This window comes from Oncorhynchus masou, chromosome 25, assembly GCF_036934945.1.
Source record: "Oncorhynchus masou masou isolate Uvic2021 chromosome 25, UVic_Omas_1.1, whole genome shotgun sequence".
In the NCBI taxonomy this organism is placed as follows: Eukaryota; Metazoa; Chordata; class Actinopteri; order Salmoniformes; family Salmonidae; genus Oncorhynchus; species Oncorhynchus masou.
This window is the reverse complement of record NC_088236.1, coordinates 14205153-14230890: the sequence shown is the minus strand read 5'-3', so window position 1 is coordinate 14230890 and position 25738 is coordinate 14205153. Positions and strand designations below refer to the sequence as shown.

Here is a 25738-nt window from a genome sequence, read left to right as displayed (position 1 = left end):
TACTGCAGTAAAGGCTTGGTGACGGTCAGTGCTGTGTGAACGTGAGCTACCTCACTAACGTTAACAGCCCGTTTCTCTTGACAGAGAGGTGTCATGTCTGACTGTGGGCAGCCTGTCTCAACTCAACTCTTCCTTCACCTCTTCCTCTTCAGACACCTGAGAGCCTCACACCAGCGTTCCTCAGCTCAGTCGTCAAGCCTGCGGGCGGCTAGCCAGCTAGCACTCAAAGAAAGCCGTGCCTGCCTGAGGAAGATATCACCCAGCCCTGCAGGGAGGCATGGTGCCTGGTGCCTGAGCCGCCATCAAAGGAGCCTTTGTGTTGTGGGGAACTGACCCTCAGCACAGCGTAGGCAGCAGGGAAGGTGTGAAGGTGCTGTAGTGTGCAGTTCAGTAGATAGCAGTGCAGTATACTCTTAGAAAAAAGGGTTCCAAAATAATTTTTGGGCTGTGACCATAGGAGAAACCTTTTAGGTTGCAGGTAGAATTATTTTGGGTTCCATGTAGAACCCTCTGTGGAAAGGGTAGTGGCACTGATGAGGAAATCAAGATTAATGTTCTTGGTTGGGTATTGTTTATCTGACCTGGGTTCAGATATGGTATATATGTATTTGAGTATCTGGTATTTAAAATACTTTTTTGTCAATTGGAGTATTTTTGAATGCACAGCCCAAAACAAGTATTTTTTTGTTGACTATTTGAATGCTTATTTGTAAAAACAAAAACAAATAGTCTGACAAATTGTATTTCAAATACTCAAATATACGGACTCAAATACAGTCCCATGAATTTATCCCAGGTGTTTGAAAATAGTATTTGAAATAAGTATTTGAAAATACTGTCAAATACTTTCCAAGTCTATTTCCAAATACACTATATATACAAATGTGGACACCCCACATTTTGTGGATTCAGCTATTTCAACCACACCCGTTGCTGACAGGTGTATACAATCGAGCACACAGCCATGTAATCTCCATACACAAACATTAGCAGTAGAATGGCCTTACTGGCCTCAGTGACTTTCAACGTGGCACCGTGACAGGATGCCACCTTTCCAACAAGTCAGTTCGTCAAATTTCTGCCCTTCTAGAGCTGCCCCGGTCAACTGTAAGTGCTGTTATTGTGAAGTGGAAACTTACCGGCTGGAGCGGTGTAAAGCTCGCCGCCAAACGCGTTCTCCGGAGTGATGAATCATGATTCACCATCTGGCAGTCTGACGGACGAATCTGGGTTTGGCGGATGCCTGGAGAACGCTTCTTGCCGAATGCATAGTGCCAACTGTAAAGTTTGGAGGAGGAGGAATAATGGTCTAGGGCTGTTTTTCATGGTTTGGGCCCCTTAATTCCAGTGAAAGGAAATCTTAATGCTGCAGCATACAATGACATTATAGACACTTCTGTGCTTCCAACTTTGTGGCAACAGTTTGAGGAAGGTCCTTTCCTGTTTCAGCATGTCAATGCCCCTGTACACAAAGCCAGGTCCATACAGATATGGTTTGTCGAGATCGATGTGGAAGAACTTGATTGTCCTGCACAGAGCCCTGACCTCAACCCAATCAAACACCTTTGGGATGAATTGTAACGCCGACTGTGAGCCAGGCCTAATCATCCAACATCAGTGCCCAACCTCACTAATGCGCTTGTGGCTGAATGGAAGAAGGTCCCCGTAGCAATGTTCCAACATCTAGTGGAAAGACTTCCCAGAAGAGTGTTATAATAGCAAAGGGGGGGGGCAACCCGTGATTTTGGAATGAGATGTTCGACGAGCAGGCATTCACATACTTTTGGTTGTGTAGTGTACATTAAAATATTAAACTAAAGTAAAATATATCTGAATACTTACTTCGAATGTATGTCAAAGTATTTTAGATATTTGAAATAGTATTTTAAATCCAGGTCTGTGTTTATACAGTACAACAGTACACATATATTTTCCTCCAAAGATAAATCAATGACCGCAATATGAGGGTTATGTGCTCTACATACATAATGTATATACTCACCCATTTGCTTTCTACATACTCGTGTCGTAGAGCACATTAAAGCTCTGAGAAGTCTGTTATCTGACTTCAAGTCATCTGGATCCAAGCGTCATGTCTCTCTCTGGTCCGTTTAACCTCAGAGTGTGTTAGAATGTCTGTTCTGGATTAATGTGCTGTAAAGACAGTAGCACGTGTCACCCCTGTAAAAGTTGTTGGCCCACATCATGATCCTGGTCCCAGCTCTCCCCCTGTGACACAGCTGCCCCTTCATCCACAGGCAGGCCTAGACCCCAGACCCATGCCTGGGTCTCGGGGGGGAGAGAGAGCCATGTGTGTGTATGTGTGTGTGCATTTGTGTGTGTGTGTTTGACGAATGAGCTGACGTGTGTCAGGCATGAGCTGATGTGAGTGTGTGTGCACATACACACCTGGGCACATTTCTTTCCTCGTGTACAAGCCAAAGGCCTCTTTTTACAGGGATCAGTGGGGATACTATCAGGGCTCAGGGGAGAAGAGAGGGTTACTCCTACTATGTCAGGCCACACACTGTAAGGCTGAAGGATAAACTGAGTAATGCTACTTCTGTCTCCATAGGGGAATATCTCTCTACCTTCCCATCACTTTGCTCCATGTCACTTCATTGAATATGATGTGTAAGCTAATATCTTAGTCTCTGCATGTGCCTCCTGTTTATCTCTTCTTACTCTCCACCATTCTCTCTCTCTCTCTCTCTCTGTCTTTCCTCTGTCTTCTCTCTCTCTCTCTCTCTCTCTCTCTCTCTCTCTCTCTCTCTCTCTCTCTCTCTGTCTTTCCTCTGTCTTCTCTCTCACTCTCTCTCTCTCTCTCTCACTCTCTCTCTCTCTCTCTCTCTCTCTCTCTCTCAATTCAATTCAAGGGCCTTTATTGACATTGGGCACATGTGTTAACATTGCCAATGCAAGTCAGGTAGATAATATACAAAAGTGAAATAAACAATAAAAATGAACAGTAAACTCTCTCGCTCTCTCTTCTCTCTCTCTCACTCTCGGTCTTCTCTCTATATCTTCTCTCTCTCACTCTCTCTCTGTCTTTTCTCTGTATCCTCTCACTCTGTCTTCTCTCTCTGTCTTTTCTCTGTATCCTCTCACTCTGTCTTCTCTCTCTGTCTTTTCTCTGTATCCTCTCACTCTGTCTTCTCTCTCTGTCTTTTCTCTGTATCCTCTCACTCTGTCTTCTCTCTCTGTCTTTTCTCTGTATCCTCTCACTCTGTCTTCTATCTCTGTCTTTTCTCTGTATCCTCTCACTCTGTCTTCTCTCTCTGTCTTTTCTCTGTATCCTCTCACTCTGTCTTCTTTCTCTGTCTTTTCTCTGTATCCTCTCACTCTGTCTTTTCTCTGTATCCTCTCACTCTGTCTTCTCTCTCTGTCTTCTCTCTTTCTTGCTCTCTCTATCTTGCTCTCTCTATCTCTGTCTTCTCTCTTTCTTGCTCTCTCTATCTCTGTCTTCTCTCTCTTTCTCTCTATCTATGTCTTTTCTCTCTTTCTCTCTTTCTCTCTTTCTCTCTCTCTCTCTCTCTCTCTCTCTCTCTCTCTCTCTCTCTCTCTCTCTCTCTCTCTCTCTCTCTCAATGTTATTCAATTCAATTCAAGTTGCTTTATTGGCATGACGTAACAATATGTACATATTGCCAAAGCTTATTTTGGATATTTACAATATAAAATAAAAATGAGAATCAAAATTGTCAACGGAACAACAGTAACAACAATAAGTGTCAAAATAACCACAACAATAACAATAAGCATACAGTAGAGTACATGTATGGTTGATTGGTTTGTCAGACACTGTCCCTCAACTTATGGCAGGCAGCAATGTAGTGTGCTGCCAACCCACCGCTCTCCTCGTCCTCCCCCAACAGGACGGGTAGCCTACTCTCATCAGGGAGGTCTTTGAAACCTTGAATAAGGGTTTCAAATTTGGGGAAATGACACTCTCTAATTTTTTATTTATTTTTTAAACATTTTGTCAGGAAATGTAGCTTCGTCTCAGGTTCTGCTGTTGTGCAGTGGTTGCACAGCCTTTCCTCTACAGGGAGCCAGGTTTTCCTGTGTCTACCCTTCTCAATGGCAAGGCTGTGCTCATTCAGTCTGTACTTTGTCAAGGTTTTTCTAAGGTTTTGATCAGTAGCCATGGTCAAATATTTAGCCACAGTGTACTGTCGATTTAGGGCTAGATAGCACTGCATTTTGCTTTGTGTTTGTGTTTGTGTTTCCCAATAAGCAATGTCGTTTTGTTTGGAATGTGTTGTAATTTGGTTTATCCTGATTGATTGGATGTTCTGGTCCTGAGGCTTCAGTGTGTTAGTAGAACAGGTTTGTGAACACAGCCCCAGGACCAGCTGGATGAGGGTACTCTTGTCTTTGCTCAGCTCTTGGCATTACAGGGCTTGGTAGTGATATGAGAGGGGGTCACTGTATTTTAGATGTTTCCAAAACTTAATTTCTCTTTTTTGAGTTTTTATTATCAGTGGATATTGGCCTAATTCTCTCTCTCTCTCTCTCTCTCTCTCTCTCTCTCTCTCTCTCTCTCTCTCTCTCTCTCTCTCTCTCTCTCTCTCTCTCTCTCTCTCTGTGTGTCTCTCTCTCCCCTCTCTATATTTCTTTCCCGTCTTTGTATTAAGAGATAATGATTTCCATATGTTGTAATATCCAGCTAATGCAAATGCAATGAGATGCACTGAATGGTTGAATGCAGAGATAGGAAATCTGTAGATGAGCTTCTGGTAAGTGTCTCCATATGTCCAGTGAGCTGTGTGTGGTGTGCTGGGACTGGGGCTGAGGGGGCAGGGTAGGATGTGGGGGGTAGTGAAAGCTGCTGACTTCTCTACAGGCTGGTAATAAAGCAACTTCTCTACAGGCTGATAATAAAGCAACTTCTCTACAGGCTGGTAATAAAGCAACTTCTCTACAGGCTGATAATAAAGCAACTTCTCTACAGGCTGATAATAAAGCAACTTCTCTACAGGCTGATAATAATGCAACTTCTCTACAGGCTGATAATAAAGCAACTTCTCTACAGGCTGATAATAAAGCAACTTCTCTACAGGCTGATAATAAAGCAACTTCTCTACAGGCTGATAATAATGCAACTTCTCTACAGGCTGATAATAAAGCAACTTCTCTACAGGCTGATAATAATGCAACTTCTCTACAGGCTGATAATAAAGCAACTTCTCTACAGGCTGGTAATAAAGCAACTTCTCTACAGGCTGGTAATAACGCAACTTCTCTACAGGCTGATAATAAAGCAACTTCTCTACAGGCAGATAATAAAGCAACTTCTCTACAGGCTGATAATAAAGCAACTTCTCTACAGGCTGATAATAATGCAACTTCTCTACAGGCTGATAATAAAGCAACTTCTCTACAGGCTGATAATAAAGCAACTTCTCTACAGGCTGATAATAAAGCAACTTCTCTACAGGCTGATAATAAAGCAACTTCTCTACAGGCTGATAATAAAGCAACTTCTCTACAGGCTGGTAATAAAGCAACTTCTCTACAGGCTGATAATAATGCAACTTCTCTACAGGCTGATAATAAAGCAACTTCTCTACAGGCTGGTAATAACGCAACTTCTCTACAGGCTGATAATAAAGCAACTTCTCTACAGGCTGGTAATAAAGCAACTTCTCTACAGGCTGGTAATAACGCAACTTCTCTACAGGCTGATAATAAAGCAACTTCTCTACAGGCAGATAATAAAGCAACTTCTCTACAGGCTGATAATAAAGCAACTTCTCTACAGGCTGATAATAATGCAACTCCTCTACAGGCTGATAATAAAGCAACTTCTCTACAGGCAGATAATAAAGCAACTTCTCTACAGGCTGATAATAAAGCAACTTCTCTACAGGCTGATAATAATGCAACTTCTCTACAGGCTGATAATAAAGCAACTTCTCTACAGGCTGATAATAAAGCAACTTCTCTACAGGCTGATAATAAAGCAACTTCTCTACAGGCTGATAATAAAGCAACTTCTCTACAGGCTGGTAATAAAGAGACTTCTCTACAGGCTGATAATAAAGCAACTTCTCTACAGGCTGGTAATAAAGCAACTCCTCTACAGGCTGATAATAAAGCAACTTCTCTACAGGCAGATAATAAAGCAACTTCTCTACAGGCTGATAATAAAGCAACTTCTCTACAGGCTGATAATAAAGCGCACATACACTAAATAACAGAGACTGAGACAGGCAGCATTACTAAACCAAACACTTGGCCCTCCCCTCATCTCTCATTTCTTTCTCCTTTGTCTCTCCTCTATCTTCCCTCTGTTTCTCTGTTTCTCTGTCTCTCTCTCTCTCTCTTCTCTCACTTTCATCTGTCTCCCCTCTCTCTCTCTCCTGTCTCTCCTCTATCTTTCCTCTGTCTCTCTCTCTCTCTCCTCTCTCTCTTCTGTCTCCCCTTTCTCTCTCCTCTGTCTCTTCTCTCACTTTCATGTCCCCCCCTCTCTCATGTCTCTCCTCTCTCTCTCTCGCTCTCTCCTGTCTCCCCTTTCTCTCTCCTCTGTCTCTTCTCTCTCTCTCCCCTCTGTCTCCCTTTTCTCTCTCCTCTTTCTCTTCTCTCACTTTCATCTGTCTCCCCTCTCTCTCTCTCCTGTCTCTCCTCTAACTTTCCTCTGTCTCTCTCTCTCTCTCTCTCTCTCCTCTGTCTCTTCTCTCTCTCTCTCTTCTGTCTCCCCTCTCTTTCCTCTGTCTCTTCTCTCACTTTCATCTGTCTCCCCTCTCTCTCCTCTGTCTCTTCTCTCTCTCTCCTGTCTCTCCTCTATCTTTCCTCTGTCTCTCTCTCTCTTCTCTCTCTTTCCTCTGTCTCCCCTCTCTCTCTTTCCTCTGTCTCCCCTCTGTCTCCCCTCTCTCTCTACTCTGTCTCTCATCTCTCTCTCCCCTCTCTCTCCTCTCTCTCTCATCTGGATGTGATTGAAACTAATTACACCTCTCTCTTCTCTTCTCCACAATGAAACACTAGGGAGTCAAGAGGGTTTTGGTGTTCAGGAATGCTTTTAGTTAATTGTCTTTTCATGTACGACGGGGAAAACAAACACATTTAAGTCATAACTTCAACTGTCATTATCCCTGTCACCAGAGGTGTTTGTGATGGACATTACCCCAGCAAGTCCAACATTGTCTAAGGTGCAGCTTATCTCTCCCCCAAATAATTCAATGTTGATTTGAATCACATTTTATCAGATTTGTCAGAAGACACCTTCACAATACTTTTTTCCAAAGGGTTCTATCGGCCCTAACTCCCTGTTCTGTTGAATGGGGCCCAGTTGGAATGTATGTTCTGTTGAATGGGGCCCACTTGGAATGTATGTTCTGTTGAATGGGGCCCACTTGGAATGTATGTTCTGTTGAATGGGGCCCACTTGGAATGTATGTTCTGTTGAATGGGGCCCACTTGGAATGTATGTTCTGTTGAATGGGGCCCACTTGGAATGTATGTTCTGTTGAATGGGGCCCACTTGGAATGTATGTTCTGTTGAATGGGGCCCATTTGGAATGTATGTTCTGTTGAATGGGGCCCACTTGGAATGTATGTTCTGTTGAATGGGGCCCACTTGGAATGTATGTTCTATGTTCTGTTGAATGGGGCCCCTTGGAATGTATGTTCTATTGAATGGGGCCCATTTGGAATGTATGTTCTGTTGAATGGGGCCCATTTGGAATGTATGTTCTGTTGAATGGAGCCCACTTGGAATGTATGTTTGGAATGTATGTTCTGTTGAATGGGGCCCATTTGGAATGTATGTTTTGTTGAATGGAGCCCACTTGGAATGCCCATTTGGAATGTATGTTCTGTTGAATGGGGCCCATTTGGAATGTATGTTCTGTTGAATGGGGCCCATTTGGAATGTATGTTCTGTTGAATGGGGCCCACTTGGAATGTATGTTCTGTTGAATGGAGCCCACTTGGAATGTATGTTCTGTTGAATGGGGCCCATTTGGAATGTATGTTCTGTTGAATGGGGCCCACTTGGAATGTATGTTCTGTTTCCCCAAGAGGACTTATCCTTTACCATTAATTACCAGGGGTTGCTATTTAGTTGGTTCCCCGCTAAAACATTTGGCATACTTGGTCCAATGGGATTCTACCTGTACCAACAGTTTTTGGCATTACTCCCATAAGAGAGACAGAATATCCACTATATAAATGGTTGACTGGCATTACCTTCACTCTGCTCTGTGGGCCCCTGGGATGAGGGTGGAATAGTGAACCGATGAGGAAATCCACATCCACATTTAATAACTCAGACAGGCGGGCGGGCAGGCAGGGAAACAAACATGCAGGCAATCAGACAGACAGGCAGACAAGCAGAGACACAGACACACAGACAGAGAGACACACAGACAGAATGCATTTGGTCTGCAGAGCACCTACACAACCTTGACCAGTTGCATAGCCAGACATTAAACAGTGGAAAGTCTACAGGCAGTATGATTACTCAGACAGTGATGAATATAGAAGCATCCCTACTCCTTTACGAAAACCACAAAGTGGTTGAAGCATGTACATGAGCCAATACATGAACACACTGTCACACTCCCATTCGTACTGAAACACATGTATGGTAGATCAACCTGTTTTTCTCCCCAATCTTCGTTTCATCTCAACATTGTGTCTTCTTGTTTTTGTAGGGTCCTCCTGGTCCACACGGAAACCCAGGTCGCCCCGGCCCGCCTGGACTCAAGGTATGTGTTCAGTAGATCAATTATGATCCATAGGTGTTTTGGGGGCCACATAGGGCCACATTAGAGGGCCAATATAGAGACAGGTATTGGTGATAGTGCTGTATATAGTGATAACATTATTTCCATGTAGATCCTGTGATTCCATATGAAACTCTATGGCGGTCATGTCCTCTTTGAACTGTGCCTGTGTCAGTACTCATAAAGACAGAGTGAAAGCACAGTGGTTAATTCATAGCTGTGTTCGAATACTCATACTAACCGCACTAACAGTACTATATGTGCCGTATTGTAAATTTAGTATGTAGTATGCTTACAGGTCATAATATGGATATAGTTAGTATGCCAAAAGCACTATTTCTGTGCTTTTAATGGGCCATAATGGAATTCTTCAGAAAATGGCCGTTGCTTAATCAGTGGTTAATCCATGTCTTCTATAACACCACCAATCAACTGTGGCTTGCAGATAGGCTAGTGGTTAAGAGTGTTGGGCCAGTAACTGGCAGATAGGCTAGTGGTTAAGAGTGTTGGGCCAGCAACTGGCAGATAGGCTAGTGGTTAAGAGTGTTGGGCCAGTAACTGGCAGATAGGCTAGTGGTTAAGAGTGTTGGGCCAGTAACTGGCAGATAGGCTAGTGGTTAAGAGTGTTGGGCCAGTAACTGGCAGATAGGCTAGTGGTTAAGAGTGTTGGGCCAGTAACTGGCAGATAGGCTAGTGGTTAAGAGTGTTGGGCCAGTAACTGGCAGATAGGCTAGTGGTTAACAATGTTGGGCCAGTAACTGGCAGATAGGCTAGTGGTTAAGAGTGTTGGGCCAGTAACTGGCAGATAGGCTAGTGGTTAAGAGTGTTGGGCCAGTAACCGGGAGATAGGCTAGTGGTTAAGAGCATTGGGCCAGTAACTGGCAGATTGGTTAAGAGTGTTGGGCCAGTAACTGGCAGATAGGCTAGTGGTTAAGAGTGTTGGGCCAGTAACTGGCAGATAGGCTAGTGGTTAAGAGTGTTGGGCCAGTAACTGGCAGATAGGCTAGTGGTTAAGAGTGTTGGGCCAGTAACTGGCAGATAGGCTAGTGGTTAAGAGTGTTAGGCCAGTAACTGGCAGATAGGCTAGTGGTTAAGAGTGTTGGGCCAATAACTGGCAGATAGGCTAGTGGTTAAGAGTGTTGGGCCAGTAACCGGGAGATAGGCTAGTGGTTAAGAGTGTTGGGCCAGTAGCCGGCAGATTGGTTAAGAGTGTTGGGCCAGTAACCGAAAGGTCGCTGGTTTGAATCCCCCAGATGACTAGGTGAAAAATCTGTTAATTTGCCCTTGAGCAAAGCACTTAACCCTAATTGCTCCTGTTAGGTGCTCTGGATAAGAGTGTCTGCTCAATGACCCCCCAAAACTACACAGGGATGAAAAGCAGGTGGTTTATTTTCTGGTTGTAAATTTAAAGAGGAACAATTAAATACCTTTTTTTTTTTTACTTGCAAATGAGGCGTCAAGTGTAAGTGCAATTCTAAAAGTTTCCACTGAAAAAGAATTGTCAGTTGGACAATGAAATGAATAGAGTGTTCACAAGTGTAGATGTTGGCACCCGTTACAACCTCCTTTCCCTAGCCCTGTCCAGGATAGGCTGGTCTGGAGGACGTTTAAAGACCATGGATGTGTCCCAAATGCCACCCTAATCCCTATAGCGTACAACTTTTGACCAGGGCCCATAGGGGAATAGGGTGCTGTTTGGGATGCACTGACATTTCATGCAAAGTTGGGGCTTACGTGAAAATGTAGACTTAAATGGTGCGATGGAGGCAATAATGGAGAAACGTATATATTTTTTTACCCTCAGTAGCCTAGTAGAATAATTGTATTATTTTGTGACCGTTTATGTCTTTTCACAGTTTTAGCACCAACAGTGATTGCTGACTAGAGTACCTGCTGAAATTGGCCTGGTGCATTCAGGTGGAGACTCTTTCATCGTAGGCAAACAGGACAACGTCATAAACTGCAGGAGGGCATTCATAAAAGTTACCCATCATGCAGGGTTTGTTCAGAAGCCCAGTGTGTGTAAAATGATTTCCCTTTGATCCAATTCCTTTGAACAAACACATATGTTACTGCTGGTTGCAAATGTTTCTGTGTTAATCCTTGAATGGGCCAATTAACATGTCGAGGGCCAGGTTGTTTTCCTTTCCACCTGGCCAGTAAAAACCATGGGCTCTAGTTATATTTAAAGGGCCCTGAGTTATTCTGGGTCAGATCAAGTGGTCAGTGAAAAACTCCTGGATTATATGCGTTTAACGTTTTTATGGTACAGTATTTAAGATTAGAAAGTAATCACTTCCTAGTACTCTAGACTACAGCAGTAGTCAGACAGCATCCCACTACTGCCTGAAAAGGACAAGGAATGTGCCTGGTCACTCATATTAATGGACTCTGTCTTGTGTAAATACAATTGTTGTGTGTGAAACCATTCACTCCCTCACACTACAGGCCGGCATGTAAACTGTAATTCTCCACCTTTGTGTGAATAAACAGCATAACTTTGCAGATAATGTATAAATGCACCTTTACATCAGGCAATTGTGTGTGTATCTGATCACTACCGTTAACTAATATAAACTCCAGTGCTTGAGTTCTGATTGCCATGTTAGAGAACATGTAAATACACACGCACGTACACACACACGCACGCACGCACGCACGCACGCACACACACACACACACACACACACACACACACACACACACACACACACACACACACACACACACACACACACACACACACACACACACACACACACACACACACACACACACACACACACACAATACGGTAACACTTTATGTACACACACACACTCCACATTGACTGCACACACACACACACATTGATCTGGTACACTCCCTGATTGACACACATGTCCACATTGATACTGGTATTTCACATGCATCATATCTTTCTAATCTGCTCTTTATTGTTACACTTATCTAAAAAAAGAGTTATTCGACTGTCCCAATACGGCAACACTGAAAATTTTGGTGCCTTTATGTATAATACAACTCAAATATATATCCCTGCACAGTGATCTGGTGCTGCTAATCCCTGTATTTAGCTCCACATTGATCTGGTGCTGCTACTCCCTGTATATAGCTCCACATTGATCTGGTGCTGCTACTCCCTGTATATAGCTCCACATTGATCTGGTGATCTGGTACTGCTCCACGTTGTACTCCCTGTATATAGCTCCACATTGATCTGGTACTGGTACTCCCTGTATATAGCTCCACAGTGATCTGGTACTGGTACTCCCTGTATATAGCTCCACATTGATCTGGTACTCCCTGTATAAAGCTCCACATTGATCTGTTACTCCCTGTATATAGCTTCACATTGATCTGATACTGGTACTCCCTGTATATAGCTCCACATTGATCTGGTACTCCCTGTATATAGCTCCACATTGATCTGGTACTGGTACTCCCTATATTTTGCTCCATCCTTGTGTGTTTTATTCCTCGTGTTACTATTTTTATAAGGAAATCTAATAAATTAAACTCTGTATTGTTGGGAAGGGCTCGTAAAACAAGCATTTCACAGTAAAGTATACCTGTTGTATTCGGCACATGTGAGAATAACTTTTTACTTTAACTCATATATACTGTAACATTGAGTAGGCTCTTTAAGTTCAGGTATATGGGAGATATCAACATCTGTGCTTCGACGAAGCACTTTGCTTCAAAACACAACAGTAATAAATACTATATAAGGGAATCAAGTCGCTGTCCTGAACCTTCTTTCAAGATTTCAGAAATCTACAGTCGTGGCAAAATGTTCTGAGAATGACAGAAATGTTATGCTGTCAATTAACTTCTGGGACACATCCTGACTGATGGCAGTCCATTCTTGCATGATAAATTCTTGGAGTTGGTCAGAATTTGTGGGGTTTTGTTTGTCCACCCGCCTCTTGATGATTAACCACAAATTCTCAATGGGATTACGGTCTGGGGACTTTCCTGGCCAGGAACCCAAAATATCTATGTTTTGTTCCCCGAGCACCTTATTGCAAGGTGCTCCATCATGCTGGAAACGGCCTTGTTCGTCACCAAACTGTTCCTGGATGGTTGGGAGAAGTTGCTCTCGGAGGATGTGTTGGTACTATTCTTTATTCATGGCTGTGTTCTTAGGCAAAATTGTGAGTGAGCCCACTCCCTTGGCTGAGATGCAACCCCACACATGAATGATCTCAGGATGCTTTACTGTTGGCATGACACAGAACTGATGGTAGCGCTCACCTTGTCTTCTCCAGACAAGCTTTTTTCCGGATGCCCCAAACAATCGGAAAGGGGATTCATCAGAGAAAATGACTTTACCCCAGTCCTCAGCAGTCCAACCCCTTTACCTTTTGCGAATATATCAGTCTATCCCTGATGTTTTTCCTGGAGATAAATGGCTTCTTTGCTGCCCTTCTTGACACCAGGCCATCCTCCAAAAGTCTTCGCCTTACTGTGCGTGCAGATGCACTCACACCTGCCTGCTGCCATTCCTGAGCAAGCTCTGTACTGGTGGTGCCCCCATCCCGCAGCAGAATCAACTTTAGGAAATGATCCTGGCGCTTGCTGGACTTTCTGGTGCTCCCTGAAGCCTTCTTCACAACAATTGAACCGCTCTCCTTGAAGTTCTTGATGATCCGATAAATGGTTGATTTAGGTGCAATCTTACTGGCAGCAATATCCTTGCCTGTGAAGCCCTTTTTGTGCAAAGCAATGATGACGGCACGTGTTTCCTTGCAGGTAACCATGATTGACAGAGGAAAAACAATGATTCTAAGCACCACCCTCCTTTTGAAGCTTCCAGTCTGTTATTCAAACTCAATCAGCATGACAGTGTGATCTTCAGCCTTGTTCTCGTCAACACTCACACCTGTGTTAACGAGAGAATCACTGACATGATGTCAGCTGGTCCTTTTCTGACAGGGCTGAAATGCAGTGGAAATGTTTTTGGGGGATTCAGTTAATTTGCATGGCAAAGAGGGACTTTGCAATTAATTGCAATCCATCTGATCACTCTTCATAACATTCTGGAGTATATGCAAATTGCCATCATACAAACTGAGGCAGCAGACTTTGTGAAAATTAATATTGGTGTCATTCTCAAAACTTTTGGCCACGACTGTACATCTGTTCAGTATTTGGAGACTAATGCCATAAGTGGAGAATCAGGGGAATCTGACTACTAAACAGTTTATTTCTCTGTCTCTCTCTCTGTGTCTCTGTTTCTCTCCGTGTGTGTGTGTGTGTGTGTGTGTGTGTGTGTGTGTGTGTGTGTGTGTGTGTGTGTGTGTGTGTGTGTGTGTGTGTGTGTGTGTGTGTGTGTGTGTGTGTGTGCGTGTGCGTGTGCGTGTGCGTGTGCGTGTGTACTCTGTTCCAGGGACGGAAAGGAGACCCTGGCCTTTCACCGGGCAGAGCTCCAAAAGGAGAGAGAGTGAGTATCTTATGTTTCAGTGTTCTTTAAAAAGGGAGAGTGTAACAACGGCTAACCTAATAACACGGGATAATGTAATAATTCAATATTATAATAAGTTATCTGTAACAGAGAATCATATCATTGAGCTTTTGTCATTGAGAGTTACTCAACAAAATGGAAACAGATTTTGCAATAGCCCAATTTTCAATATTGTCCGATATGACCTAATGTGTTAGCTGGCAAGTAGCAAGTAATATAGTAGAGACGTGTTTCATGTACATGAAGAGTATGAAGTTGACTTGTAACTGTATGTACATCTCTAATTCTGATCTGTCTAGGGAGACCGTGGTGCTTCAGGACCTCTTGGACTGACTGGTGAAGTTGGTAGAAAGGTAGGAGACCCTTAATCCTGCCATGCTCACGTTACTCTATGAATCAGACTCTTTGAATGAGTACAATAGACCACATTGAAGGGCACTAAATCCTAGGCTACACCCTGCCTGCCCACTCCTACATCTCTTTTGAGCTTTGTTCAGCAGGAATCTCAAAGAGGACTGGTTAGGAGGGCTGAAACCAAGAGCATTCTTTTTTTTTCCAAATGATGTTTATTCTCTTATTTGGAGAAGAGCCTATCATAGTGAAGGCATAGTAGTCCTGTACGTTTAGAGTGGTTCAGACAGACTCTTCTTCAGGACTCAGGAGGAGGCGGATTGGAATGGAATAGCTGGGTTGTGACATCATCACTAATGGCTTCCAACACAAGGAGGGCGATTGAGGAGAGTCTTTTTTGGTGGGAACCTTTCACAGTTGGAATCACGCTTTCACAGCTCAAAATGTTATGTCATTGCCTCTCTTTGACAACCGTTCTCAACAGTATTCTGCAGCTACTATGTTTAGTAACGGACATTTTGTTACGGCTTCAGCTGCTTTGGTGCACTGCCTCAAATCAACACGTCCAAACTGAGGATGAGGATCCTTATTCAGTCATTTTCTAGGATGCTCATTTCTTTGACGGTCAGTCACACGTGTCAGTATTCCAGGGGTTTACCAGGCTGTCAGAGCTGTTTTGTGTGTTTGATTACTTCAGACTTGGCCTTGCCCTGGGCATGTAACACAGCTTAATCACACATGTCCCATGGGAGACTATTACACACACTCAGGTGGGAAGAAGGACATCTGCTCCGTGCCCCATGCTGCCTTGCAGCAAACACGTGTTTTTCATTAGCAGAAAATAAAATACTAAAAGCTGGTGGGAACAGACTTGGAGACACTATCTCTCCTAAATTACTGCTGGCAGGCAGTGTATCATTGGGTTATTCCACACATGATCCACTGCCAGAGAGAGAAGAAAAACAGAAACTCTGAGTATAATACAGAAATGTAAGTCCAGAGATCTACAACTAAGGGTGCTTTAGGTCTCCAACCAACCAGTGCAGACCTGGGTTCACATCACACGTTTTCTTTCAAAACCTTTAAGTGTTTGATTGATTCTGCCTGGAGAGCCATATTGCCGGCGTTTGCACTTTTGGGGCTATTCCAAATTGTTTTTTGAAAGAAAACAAAAACTATTTAAACCCAGAGCTGAACTGGTGCTAATTAAAAATGACCACCGTCTCCCTAATGATGATGAGCTTTGTTTAGCAACATGCAGTCCGTTTTGGACCCATTTGTATGAGAGCAGTAAAGTCTGAACCTGGCGTAGAAACAACAGCTACACCATAGGACCGGCTGGCGCTGAAAGACCATCTGGCTTAGGCTCCAGTCAAGGTTGTTTCATTCACTACAGTAAAATAGAGGGTCTTTTTCAGCTGTCCATGTGTGTGCATACTAAATGGCACCCTATTCCCAATGTAGTGCACTACTTTTGACCAGAACCCACATAGGGAATAGGGAGCCATTTGGGATGCACCCTGTATAATGTGCGTAATGGAAAAAATAGTTTATGGGAAAATAGAGTCTCTTTCTTCCATTAAAGAGCTGAATGATGGTAATTGCAGCTTTGCTCTAAGTGTGGACAGAGGTTAAGTGACTGTTACATCCCTCTAACTAATGTACTGTAGGGGTTAGTGACTGTTACATCCCTCTAACTAATGTACTGTAGGTGTTAGTGACTGTTACATCCCTCTAACTAATGTACTGTAGGGGGGTGGGTGTCCAGCTGGGGAATATTTTATCGCTTACTCACTATTGTCAGCATGAGAAACCTCAGAATTATGCTGGGATGTAGCTGAAAGTTATGTGTTTAGTTCGTTACCAAGGCCAACACATAGATATCTCACTATTTTGTGGTCACTGACTGTGTTCTACAGTACCCTGTAACCTCACTGACTGTGTTCTACAGTACCCTGTAACCTCACTGACTGTGTTCTACAGTACCCTGTAATCTCACTGACTGTGTTCTACAGTACCCTGTAATCTCACTGACTGTGTTCTACAGTACCCTGTAACCTCACTGACTGTGTTCTAGAGTACCCTGTAACCTCACTGACTATGTTCTACAGTTCCCTGTAACCTCACTGACTGTGTTCTACAGTACCCGGTAACCTCACTGACTGTGTTCTACAGTACCCTGTAACCTCACTGACTGTGTTCTACAGTACCCTGTAACCTCACTGACTGTGTTCTACAGTACCCTGTAACCTCACTGACTGTGTTCTAGAGTACCCTGTAACCTCACTGACTATGTTCTAGAGTACCCTGTAACCTCACTGACTATGTTCTACAGTTCCCTGTAACCTCACTTACTGTGTTCTACAGTACCCGGTAACCTCACTGACTGTGTTCTACAGTACCCTGTAACCTCACTGACTGTGTTCTACAGTACCCTGTAACCTCACTGACTGTGTTCTACAGTACCCGGTAACCTCACTGACTGTGTTCTACAGTACCCTGTAACCTCACTGACTGTTCTACAGTACCCTGTAACCTCACTGACTGTGTTCTACAGTACCCTGTAATCTCACTGACTGTGTTCTACAGTACCCTGTAACCTCACTGACTGTTCTACAGTACCCTGTAACCTCACTGACTGTGTTCTACAGTACCCTGTAACCTCACTGACTGTGTTCTACAGTACCCTGTAACCTCACTGACTGTGTTCTACAGTACCCTGTAACCTCACTGACTGTGTTCTACAGTACCCTGTAACCTCACTGACTATGTTCTACAGTTCCCTGAAACCTCACTGACTGTGTTCTACAGTATCATGTAACCTCACTGACTGTGTTCTACAGTACCCTGTAACCTCACTAACTGTGTTCTACAGTACCCTGTAACCTCACTCACTGTGTTCTACAGTACCCTGTAATCTCACTGACTGTTCTACAGTACCCTGTAACCTCACTGACTGTGTTCTACTGTACGTACAGTACCCTGTAATCTCAACAGATGTGTGGGCACTTGCTCCCTGCGCCTCTTGAAGTTCTACCCCATGGCCTTGTCCCTGGCCTGGGGCCAGACAGAGTCTGTGTCTTACTCTCCCTCTGTGGGAAACATGTAAAATATATCATGGGCCAAGGTAACCCTGCAGTCAGACAGACAGAGTCAGCGGTTGGGCTAGTAAATCAGAAGAGGCCGGTGGGCTGGTGGGGAAACTGACACACTGGGGAGAGCATTACCAGCCTTGGACCTGGATGAAGTGGAGCGGTGTGTGTGTGTGTGTGTGTGTGTGTGTGTGTGTGTGTGTGTGTGTGTGTGTGTGTGTGTGTGTGTGTGTGTGTGTGTGTGTGTGTGTGTGTGTGTGTGTGTGTGTGTGTGTGCGTGCGTGCGTGCGTGCGTGCGTGCGTGTGTGTGTGTGTGTGAATGGTAGCATGCTTGCTCACATGCGTCTGGACCATGCTCTTTCCACTGCCAGCCCAGCCATGATATCATTGGCATATTGAAATTGCTCTGATGGTTATTAGACACTAGCTGAGTCTTTTTTCTCCTAGACTTTCCCTTCATATTCCTGGCTATAGGTAATGGTCTGACACGTTTGGTGGATGGGCCTTGGTTAGGTTTCCTATTTGTTCAGGAGAGAATGGCATTGGTGAAGGGTGGAATTTGTGCAAAATGGCATATTTACTACTAATCTCTGTCACAGTTAATATTGTAACATGGGGATGAAAGACATGAGAACATGAAGCCAGTTTCTCATTTATAATGAAAGAATCCAAAGGAAAGAATATTATTTGTCTGCCAAAGTCATTTTACTGCTTCATACAAGATGGGAGAGATTAGAGCTTGTGACGTGCATGTACAACTGTGGATCATGGTCAAGACCCTGCCTCGTTCCTATATATTATTATATTTATGATAAAGTAGTGTTTTCTTTGATGTTCTCTAAACCGAGAGCAATGGCTGTATACACTGCTCAGAACTATGTGTTCAGGCACACACTTCTCCTCCAATACAGTTTATAGCAACAGATACTACATGGCTATTTGAATCACATTATTCAACTAGCTGGGCTTATGTTCACTTCACATTCGGACTGAAATACGCCTTCAATGGCACACATGTAGACAGGGAGCCTCAGATCAGATACTGCTCCTCTGTCTCTCTGGCAGGGAGGCTCAGATCAGAGACTGCTCCTCTGTCTCTCTGGCAGGGAGGCTCAGATCAGAGACTACTCCTCTCCTCTGTCTCTCTGGCAGGGAGGCTCAGATCAGAGAACGCTCCTCTGTCTCTCTGGCAGGGAGGCTCAGATCAGAGACTACTCCTCTCCTCGGTCTCTCTGGCAGGGAGCCTCAGATCAGAGACTACTCCTCTCCTCTGTCTCTCTGGCAGGGAGGCTCAGATCAGAGACTGCTCCTCTGTCTCTCTGGCAGGGAGGCTCAGATCAGAGACTACTCCTCTCCTCTGTCTCTCTGGCAGGGAGGCTCAGATCAGAGACCGCTCCTCTGTCTCTCTGGCAGGGAGGCTCAGATCAGAGACTACTCCTCTCCTCGGGCTCTCTGGCAGGGAGCCTCAGATCAGAGACTACTCCTCTCCTCTGTCTCTCTGGCAGGGAGGCTCAGATCAGAGACTGCTCCTCTGTCTCTCTGGCAGGGAGGCCAGATCAGAGACTACTCCTCTCCTCTGTCTCTCTGGCAGGGAGGCTCAGATCAGAGACTGCTCCTCTGTCTCTCTGGCAGGGAGCCTCAGATCAGAGACTACTCCTCTCCTCTGTCTCTCTGGCAGGGAGGCTCAGATCAGAGACCGCTCCTCTGTCTCTCTGGCAGGGAGGCTCAGATCAGAGACTACTCCTCTCCTCGGTCTCTCTGGCAGGGAGCCTCAGATCAGAGACTACTCCTCTCCTCTGTCTCTCTGGCAGGGAGGCTCAGATCAGAGACTGCTCCTCTGTCTCTCTGGCAGGGAGCCTCAGATCAGAGACTACTCCTCTCCTCTGTCTCTCTGGCAGGGAGCCTCAGATCAGAGACTGCAGCATTTCTCTTCTCGGTGCTCAGCTGTATGTCGCTGGTTCTGGAGCCCAGACATATTCTTCCCTCCTTTCCCTTCTCCATGGACGTGCATTGGCTCCTTCCTTGTCCTCATAAGGCTACGGTCAAAAGTATTAGCGCTATACAGGGAATAGGGTGCCATTGACTCTGCTCCAGTGAACTGGGCAGTAAAGACCTAATATAGTGTATTTCGGTCTTCAGGTGGTGCTTGATTGGTAGCAGGGACAGAAAAAAATCCAGGCCTCTGTTTACGAATCACCTGTAAGATAATGGCTTGGCTGCATAGAAGTATCCCATAATGTCTGTATGTAAACTTTTGTAGATGGCGTTTGGAACCGCATGCTGTGGTGGGTGGTCTGTATGTAAACTGTAGGATATAGAATATATATACACACATATACACACATATATATATACACACACACACATATGCACACATACAGTATATCACAAAAGTGAGTACTCCCCTCACATTTTTGTAAATATTTGAGTATATCTTTTCATGTGACAACACTGAAGAAATTACACTTTGCTACAATGTAAAGTAGTGAGTGTACAGCTTGTATCACAGTGTAAATTTGCTGTCCTCTCAAAATAACTCAACACACAGCCATTAATGTCTGAACCGCTGGCAACAAAAGTGAGTACACCCCTAAGTGAAAATGTCCAAATTGGGCCCAATTAGCCATCTTCCCTCCCCGGTGTCATGTGACTCGTTAGTGTAACAAGGTCTCAGGTGTGAATGGGGAGCAGGTGTGTTTGGTGTCATCGATCTCACACTCCCTCATACTGACTGGTCACTGGAAGTTCAACATGGCACCTCATGGCAAAGAACTCTTTGAGGATCTGAAAAAAATAATTGTTGCTCTACATGAAGATGGCCTGGGCTATAAGAAGATTGCCAAGACCCTGAAACTGAGCTGCAGCACAGTGGCCAAGACCATACAGCGGTTTAACTGGACAGGTTCCACTCAGAACAGGCCTCGCCATGGTCGACCAAATAAGTTGAGTGCACGTGCTCAGCGTCATATCCAGAGGTTGTCTTTGGGAAACAGACGTATGAGTGCTGCCAGCATTGCTGCAGAGGTTGAAGGGGTGGGGGGGGGTCAGCCTGTCAGTGCTATATATATATATATATATATATATACACACACACACACATACACACACATATATACACATATACATACACACACTTATACACAGACACTTATACTCACACATTTATATAAACATATATACACGCACAAATACACACATATACATACACACACACACACATATACATATATACACATATACATACACACACTTATACACAGACACTTATATACACACACTTATATAAACATATATACACGCACAAATACACACACATATACATACACACACACACACACATACACACACATATACACACATATACACACTCATATACACACACATAGACACACACACATAGACACACATCCATATATGCACACACACATTCACACACATATACATACACACACATACGCACACATATACACACATACACACACATATACACACACATTCACACACATATACACACACATAACACACACACATACACACATATACATGCACAGACACATACACACACATATACACCAACACATATATATACACACACATATACACATATACATACACACACATATACACACACACACATATACACACACAGAGAAACACATAGTTGATATCGGAAGTTTACATAGACCTAGGTTTTTCAACCACTCCACAAATTTCTTGTTAACAAACGTTAGTTTTGGCAAGTCGGTTCGGACATCTACTTTGTGCATGACACAAGTAATTTTTCCAACAATTGTTTACAGACAGATTATTTCACTTATAATTCACTGTATCACAATTCCAGTGGGTCAGAAGTTTACATACACTAAATTGACTGTGTCTTTAAACAGCTTGGAAAATTCCAGAAAATTATGTCATGGCTTTAGGAGCTTCTGATAGGCTATTTGACATAATTTGAGTCAATTGAATGTATTGATTGGATGTACATACCTTGGATGTATTTCAAGGCCTACCTTCAAACTCAGTGCATCTTTGCTTGACATCATGGGAAAATCAAAAGAAATCAGCCAAGACTTGTGTGATGTGATTGCGATTGAGTCGTCTGTGGACCTATTGGGGCGGTAAGCAAATTGGAGTGGGTCTAGGTTGTCAGGTAGGGTGGAGGTGATATGATCCTTGACTAGTCTCTCAAAGCACTTCATGATGAGTGCTATGGAGCAATAGTCATTTAGCTTAGTTACCTTAGCTTTCTTGGGAACAGGAACAATGGTGGCCCTCTTGAATCATGTGGGAACAGCAGACTGGGATAGGGATTGATTGAATATGTCCGTAAACACACCAGCCAGCTGGTCTGCGCATGCTCTGAGGACGCGACTAGGGATGCTCTTTGGGCCGGCAGCCTTGCAAGGGTTAACACGTTTAAATGTTTTACTCACTTTGGCTGCAGTGAAGGAGAGCCCGCAGGTTTTGGTAACGGGTCGTGTCGTTGGCACTGTATTGTCCTCAAAGCGAGCAAAGAAGTTGTTTAGTTTGTCTGGGAGCAAGACATCGATGTCCACGATTGGGTTGGTTTTCTTTTTGTAGTCTGTAATTGACTGTAGACCCTGCCACATACGTCTCGTGTTTGAGCCGCTGAATTGCGACTCTACTTTGTCTATACTGACGCTTAGCTTGTTTGATTGCCTTGCAGAGGGAATAGCTACACTGTTTGTATTCGGTCATGTTTCTGGTCGCCTTGCCCTGATTAAAAGCAGTGGATTGAGCTTTCAGTTTTGTGCGAATGCTGCCATCAATCCACGGTTTCTGGTTGGGGAAGGTTTTAATGGTCACTGTGGGTACAACACTTGCTAATAAACTCACTCACCGAATCAGTGTATAAATCGATGTTGTTCGGCGCTATCCGGCACATATCCCAGTCCACGTGATCGAAGCAATCTTGAAGCGTGTGAGGTGAGGAGTCTCCTCCAGTAAACATACAGTAATTAAACACAGGGAAACACTCTGACATGATTTCAGCTCCACACAGTGTGTGTGTGTGTGTGTGTTCTTACATAACAGAACCTTGAGATTTTCAAGGAACTCTTTGATCAAAAACTCCTCTATACTATTTCCCTCCTTTCCTCTTCTCAGAACTTCGTTAATGTTCCACTGGTCTCTGATTGACTACATGTGAGTCAGTATCTTGTTTCTATGGTAACTGAACTTGGTAACTGAAATGAAGCATAGCATATCGGTACTATTCATATCCCTGATATGAGGAGTTATGTGATCCTTATCATATCTATACAAAGTTTTCAAACTGTATTGTTCCTCTCTCTGCAGGGACAGAAAGGCCATCCAGGTCCTGCTGGTCAACCAGGAGATTCTGTGAGTATTCTGTTCTATCATATGGTATCAATAACTTCTGCTAACGATACATGAACATAGGATAGCTCAGAATCTGGTCTGGTAAAGACCTATTGCAGATTGGGCAGCTTCTGCAAAGCACTGTTACATGAAACGTATTCTCATGAGTAACAGCTTCATATAGTTTTGCTTGTTTCAGTAGTTATTTTAACTGCCTTCTTTCTGTGTCTTTGAACTGGTATTAATGTGTCGGTCTTCCTGACTGCGTCCTCGGTCGAATATATACAGGTTAAGAAACATTCCATGCAGCAGCTATAGAACACTTAGCAAATTCATTGGACCAGTGCATTTAAAAGATTTTTGCAAAGTGTCATGGGATATTAGAATCCCGTTGTCTTATCCTTCGTCATCTTCAACCTAAACTGTGTTTAAACCACTGCATACATCAGACAATAGACTCTCCATCTGTTTACCCAATGAAGCTGAAGCTATGGCTCGGCTGTCAGAACACATTGCTCCCTGAGGACCCAAACATGAATTCCTGAACAGAACAAATAAAAGAGGGAGAGAGGGAGAGGGGGAGAGAGAGAGAGAGAGAGAGAGAGAGAGAGAGAGAGAGACAAAGGGAGTGGGAGGGAAGGAGAGAGATAGAGAGAAGGAAAAGATATATATATATATATATATATATATATATATATATATATATAGCAAGAGAGAGCGAGAGAGAGATCCGAGAAGAAAAATAAGGCCATTAGAAGGAGGAGGAGACTAAGCCTTGTCAGGGGAGGATGTTAAACATGAACACATTAGTTCTTAAGCAATCTTGGCCAGAGAAATTTAGTTTTTGGCAGAGCTTAAAGTGGGTCAAATAGTCTGGACAACCTAAGGTCACTTCTCCCAGGGAATCCAAAGAAATACTAAAAATAGCGTTTAGTGCGTTTACATTCACTAGAAAGAATGTGCAATGTGTAGTGTACTATCAGTACAAAGAGTCTTGAGTTCTCACTGACCACATGGCCTGAGCAGGAACATGATCTGGGCCTTAGTTAAAGGCTATACGTAGGGCCCAGAGTTGTTCCTGGTCAGGCTGATGTGGTCAGGAAATGTCCTAGTGATCTAGAGTATCACTGAGCCTCTTTGGCTCTTCTGTTGCTGTATGCAACACTGGGCTCTCACAGCGAAGTTCGTGTTTGGGTTTTCAGTGGGAAATGAAAATGCATGATGCATTAACATCATTGCCGGTAGTCTGTAATTACATTGGTTGGCTCTCATTACAAATAAGCGGTAATGTTCCATTCATTAAAAAACCATGTTGTTCTTTGCATATATTTAAAGTTTTAAAAAATTAAGTATTTCAAGTTTCATGAAGGGATTAATTGAAGATTTATTTCACCACATGGAAAATATTTTAGTGAAGGAAAGCCCCATGATTAACAGATTACTACTGTACAGTAGTCCAACTGTACGTGGTTCTACCACAACGTAAAACTACCCACTGGGAGTCAGTTGAACTTTGCAGTGGCTCTCCTGCCTTCCAAACGCAGTTCTGACGAAACAAAGGGTCTTTATGAAGTGTGTAGATGGAACCCTCTCCCTGTATTTCCCCCTCTTCCTGAACTCACACTGCTTCACTCCAACGACATGGAGGCTGAGAATGGCCCCCCTCTTTCATCTCAATCCTTCTCTCTCATCTCACTCACTCCTTCTCTCCTTTCCCTCTTTCTGCAGGGCGAGCAAGGGGCAGACGGAAGCCCAGGGGCCAAAGGTTATCCTGGCAGGCAGGTGCAGTAAATCTAGTGTCGTGGTGCTGGTAAAGCAGGGCTACACACACCATACAGTACATTAACAACTGTAAGAAAGAGAGAGGTGCTAGCTAAGGCTAAGCTAAGTAGGGCTACACACACCATACAGTACATTAACAGCTGTAAGAAAGAGAGAGGTGCTAGCTAAGGCTAAGCTAAGCAGGGCTACACACACCATACAGTACATTAACAGCTGTAAGAGAGAGGTGCTAGCTAAGGCTAAGCTAAGCAGGGCTACACACACCATACAGTACATTAACAGCTGTAAGAAAGAGAGAGGTGCTAGCTAAGGCTAAGCTAAGCAGGGCTACACACACCATACAGTACATTAACAGCTGTAAGAGAGAGAGAGGTGCTAGCTAAGGCTAAGATAAGCAGGGCTACAGTACACCATACAGTACATTAACAGCTGTAAGAGAGAGAGAGAGGTGCTAGCTAAGGCTAAGCTAAGCAGGGCTACAGTACACACAGTAAACACACTCATGTCTCGTGTTCCGGTGCTGGATAAAGCTAAGGCTAAGCGGGGCTACAGTTCACACACCAAACACACTCCGCTCATAAGAGGCTAGAGTGAGGGATTGGGCATGTAAACACTCTGGACGAGGTGGGCAGAGAGAATGAAAGGGTCTTTGAAAGAGCTGCAACACTGTAAGACTGTCAAAAGCACCTGTGACAGGATTAGAGATATGATTCTTCGGTTTGCTGCCCCTGGATTTGCCATAGGCTTTTACTTAGTAGTCAATACCTTGACTGAACATGGAAATGCAATCAATCTGTGACTAACGTAGCTGCTCCTCCCATGGAATACGTTTCCGTAGGAGTCTTTAGTAGCTCACACTGTGCGTTTCATGCAGCGCTGCCACTTCTGGGAATATCATTTGAATACGTTTTTAAAAGTCTCTCATTGACGAGTAGTATGTGGGTTTCTCCACGAGGTAAAACATGCTTCCTCCCTGCT

General features: G+C 43.9%; 1 protein-coding gene across 3 annotated transcripts in view; it reads left to right on the top strand.

Annotated features, from left to right (window-relative positions):
- The window catches only part of LOC135513807 (collagen alpha-1(XXVII) chain B-like), a 113759-nt gene that overhangs the window by 18270 nt on the left and 69751 nt on the right, over nt 1-25738 (top strand). For all 3 annotated transcript variants that reach the window (XM_064936746.1, XM_064936748.1, XM_064936747.1), the window contains exons 5-9: nt 8657-8710; nt 14118-14171; nt 14492-14545; nt 22955-22999; nt 24707-24760. In XM_064936746.1, the coding sequence (XP_064792818.1) occupies nt 8657-8710; nt 14118-14171; nt 14492-14545; nt 22955-22999; nt 24707-24760 (261 nt within the window). The remainder of the gene's footprint in view (nt 1-8656; nt 8711-14117; nt 14172-14491; nt 14546-22954; nt 23000-24706; nt 24761-25738) is intronic.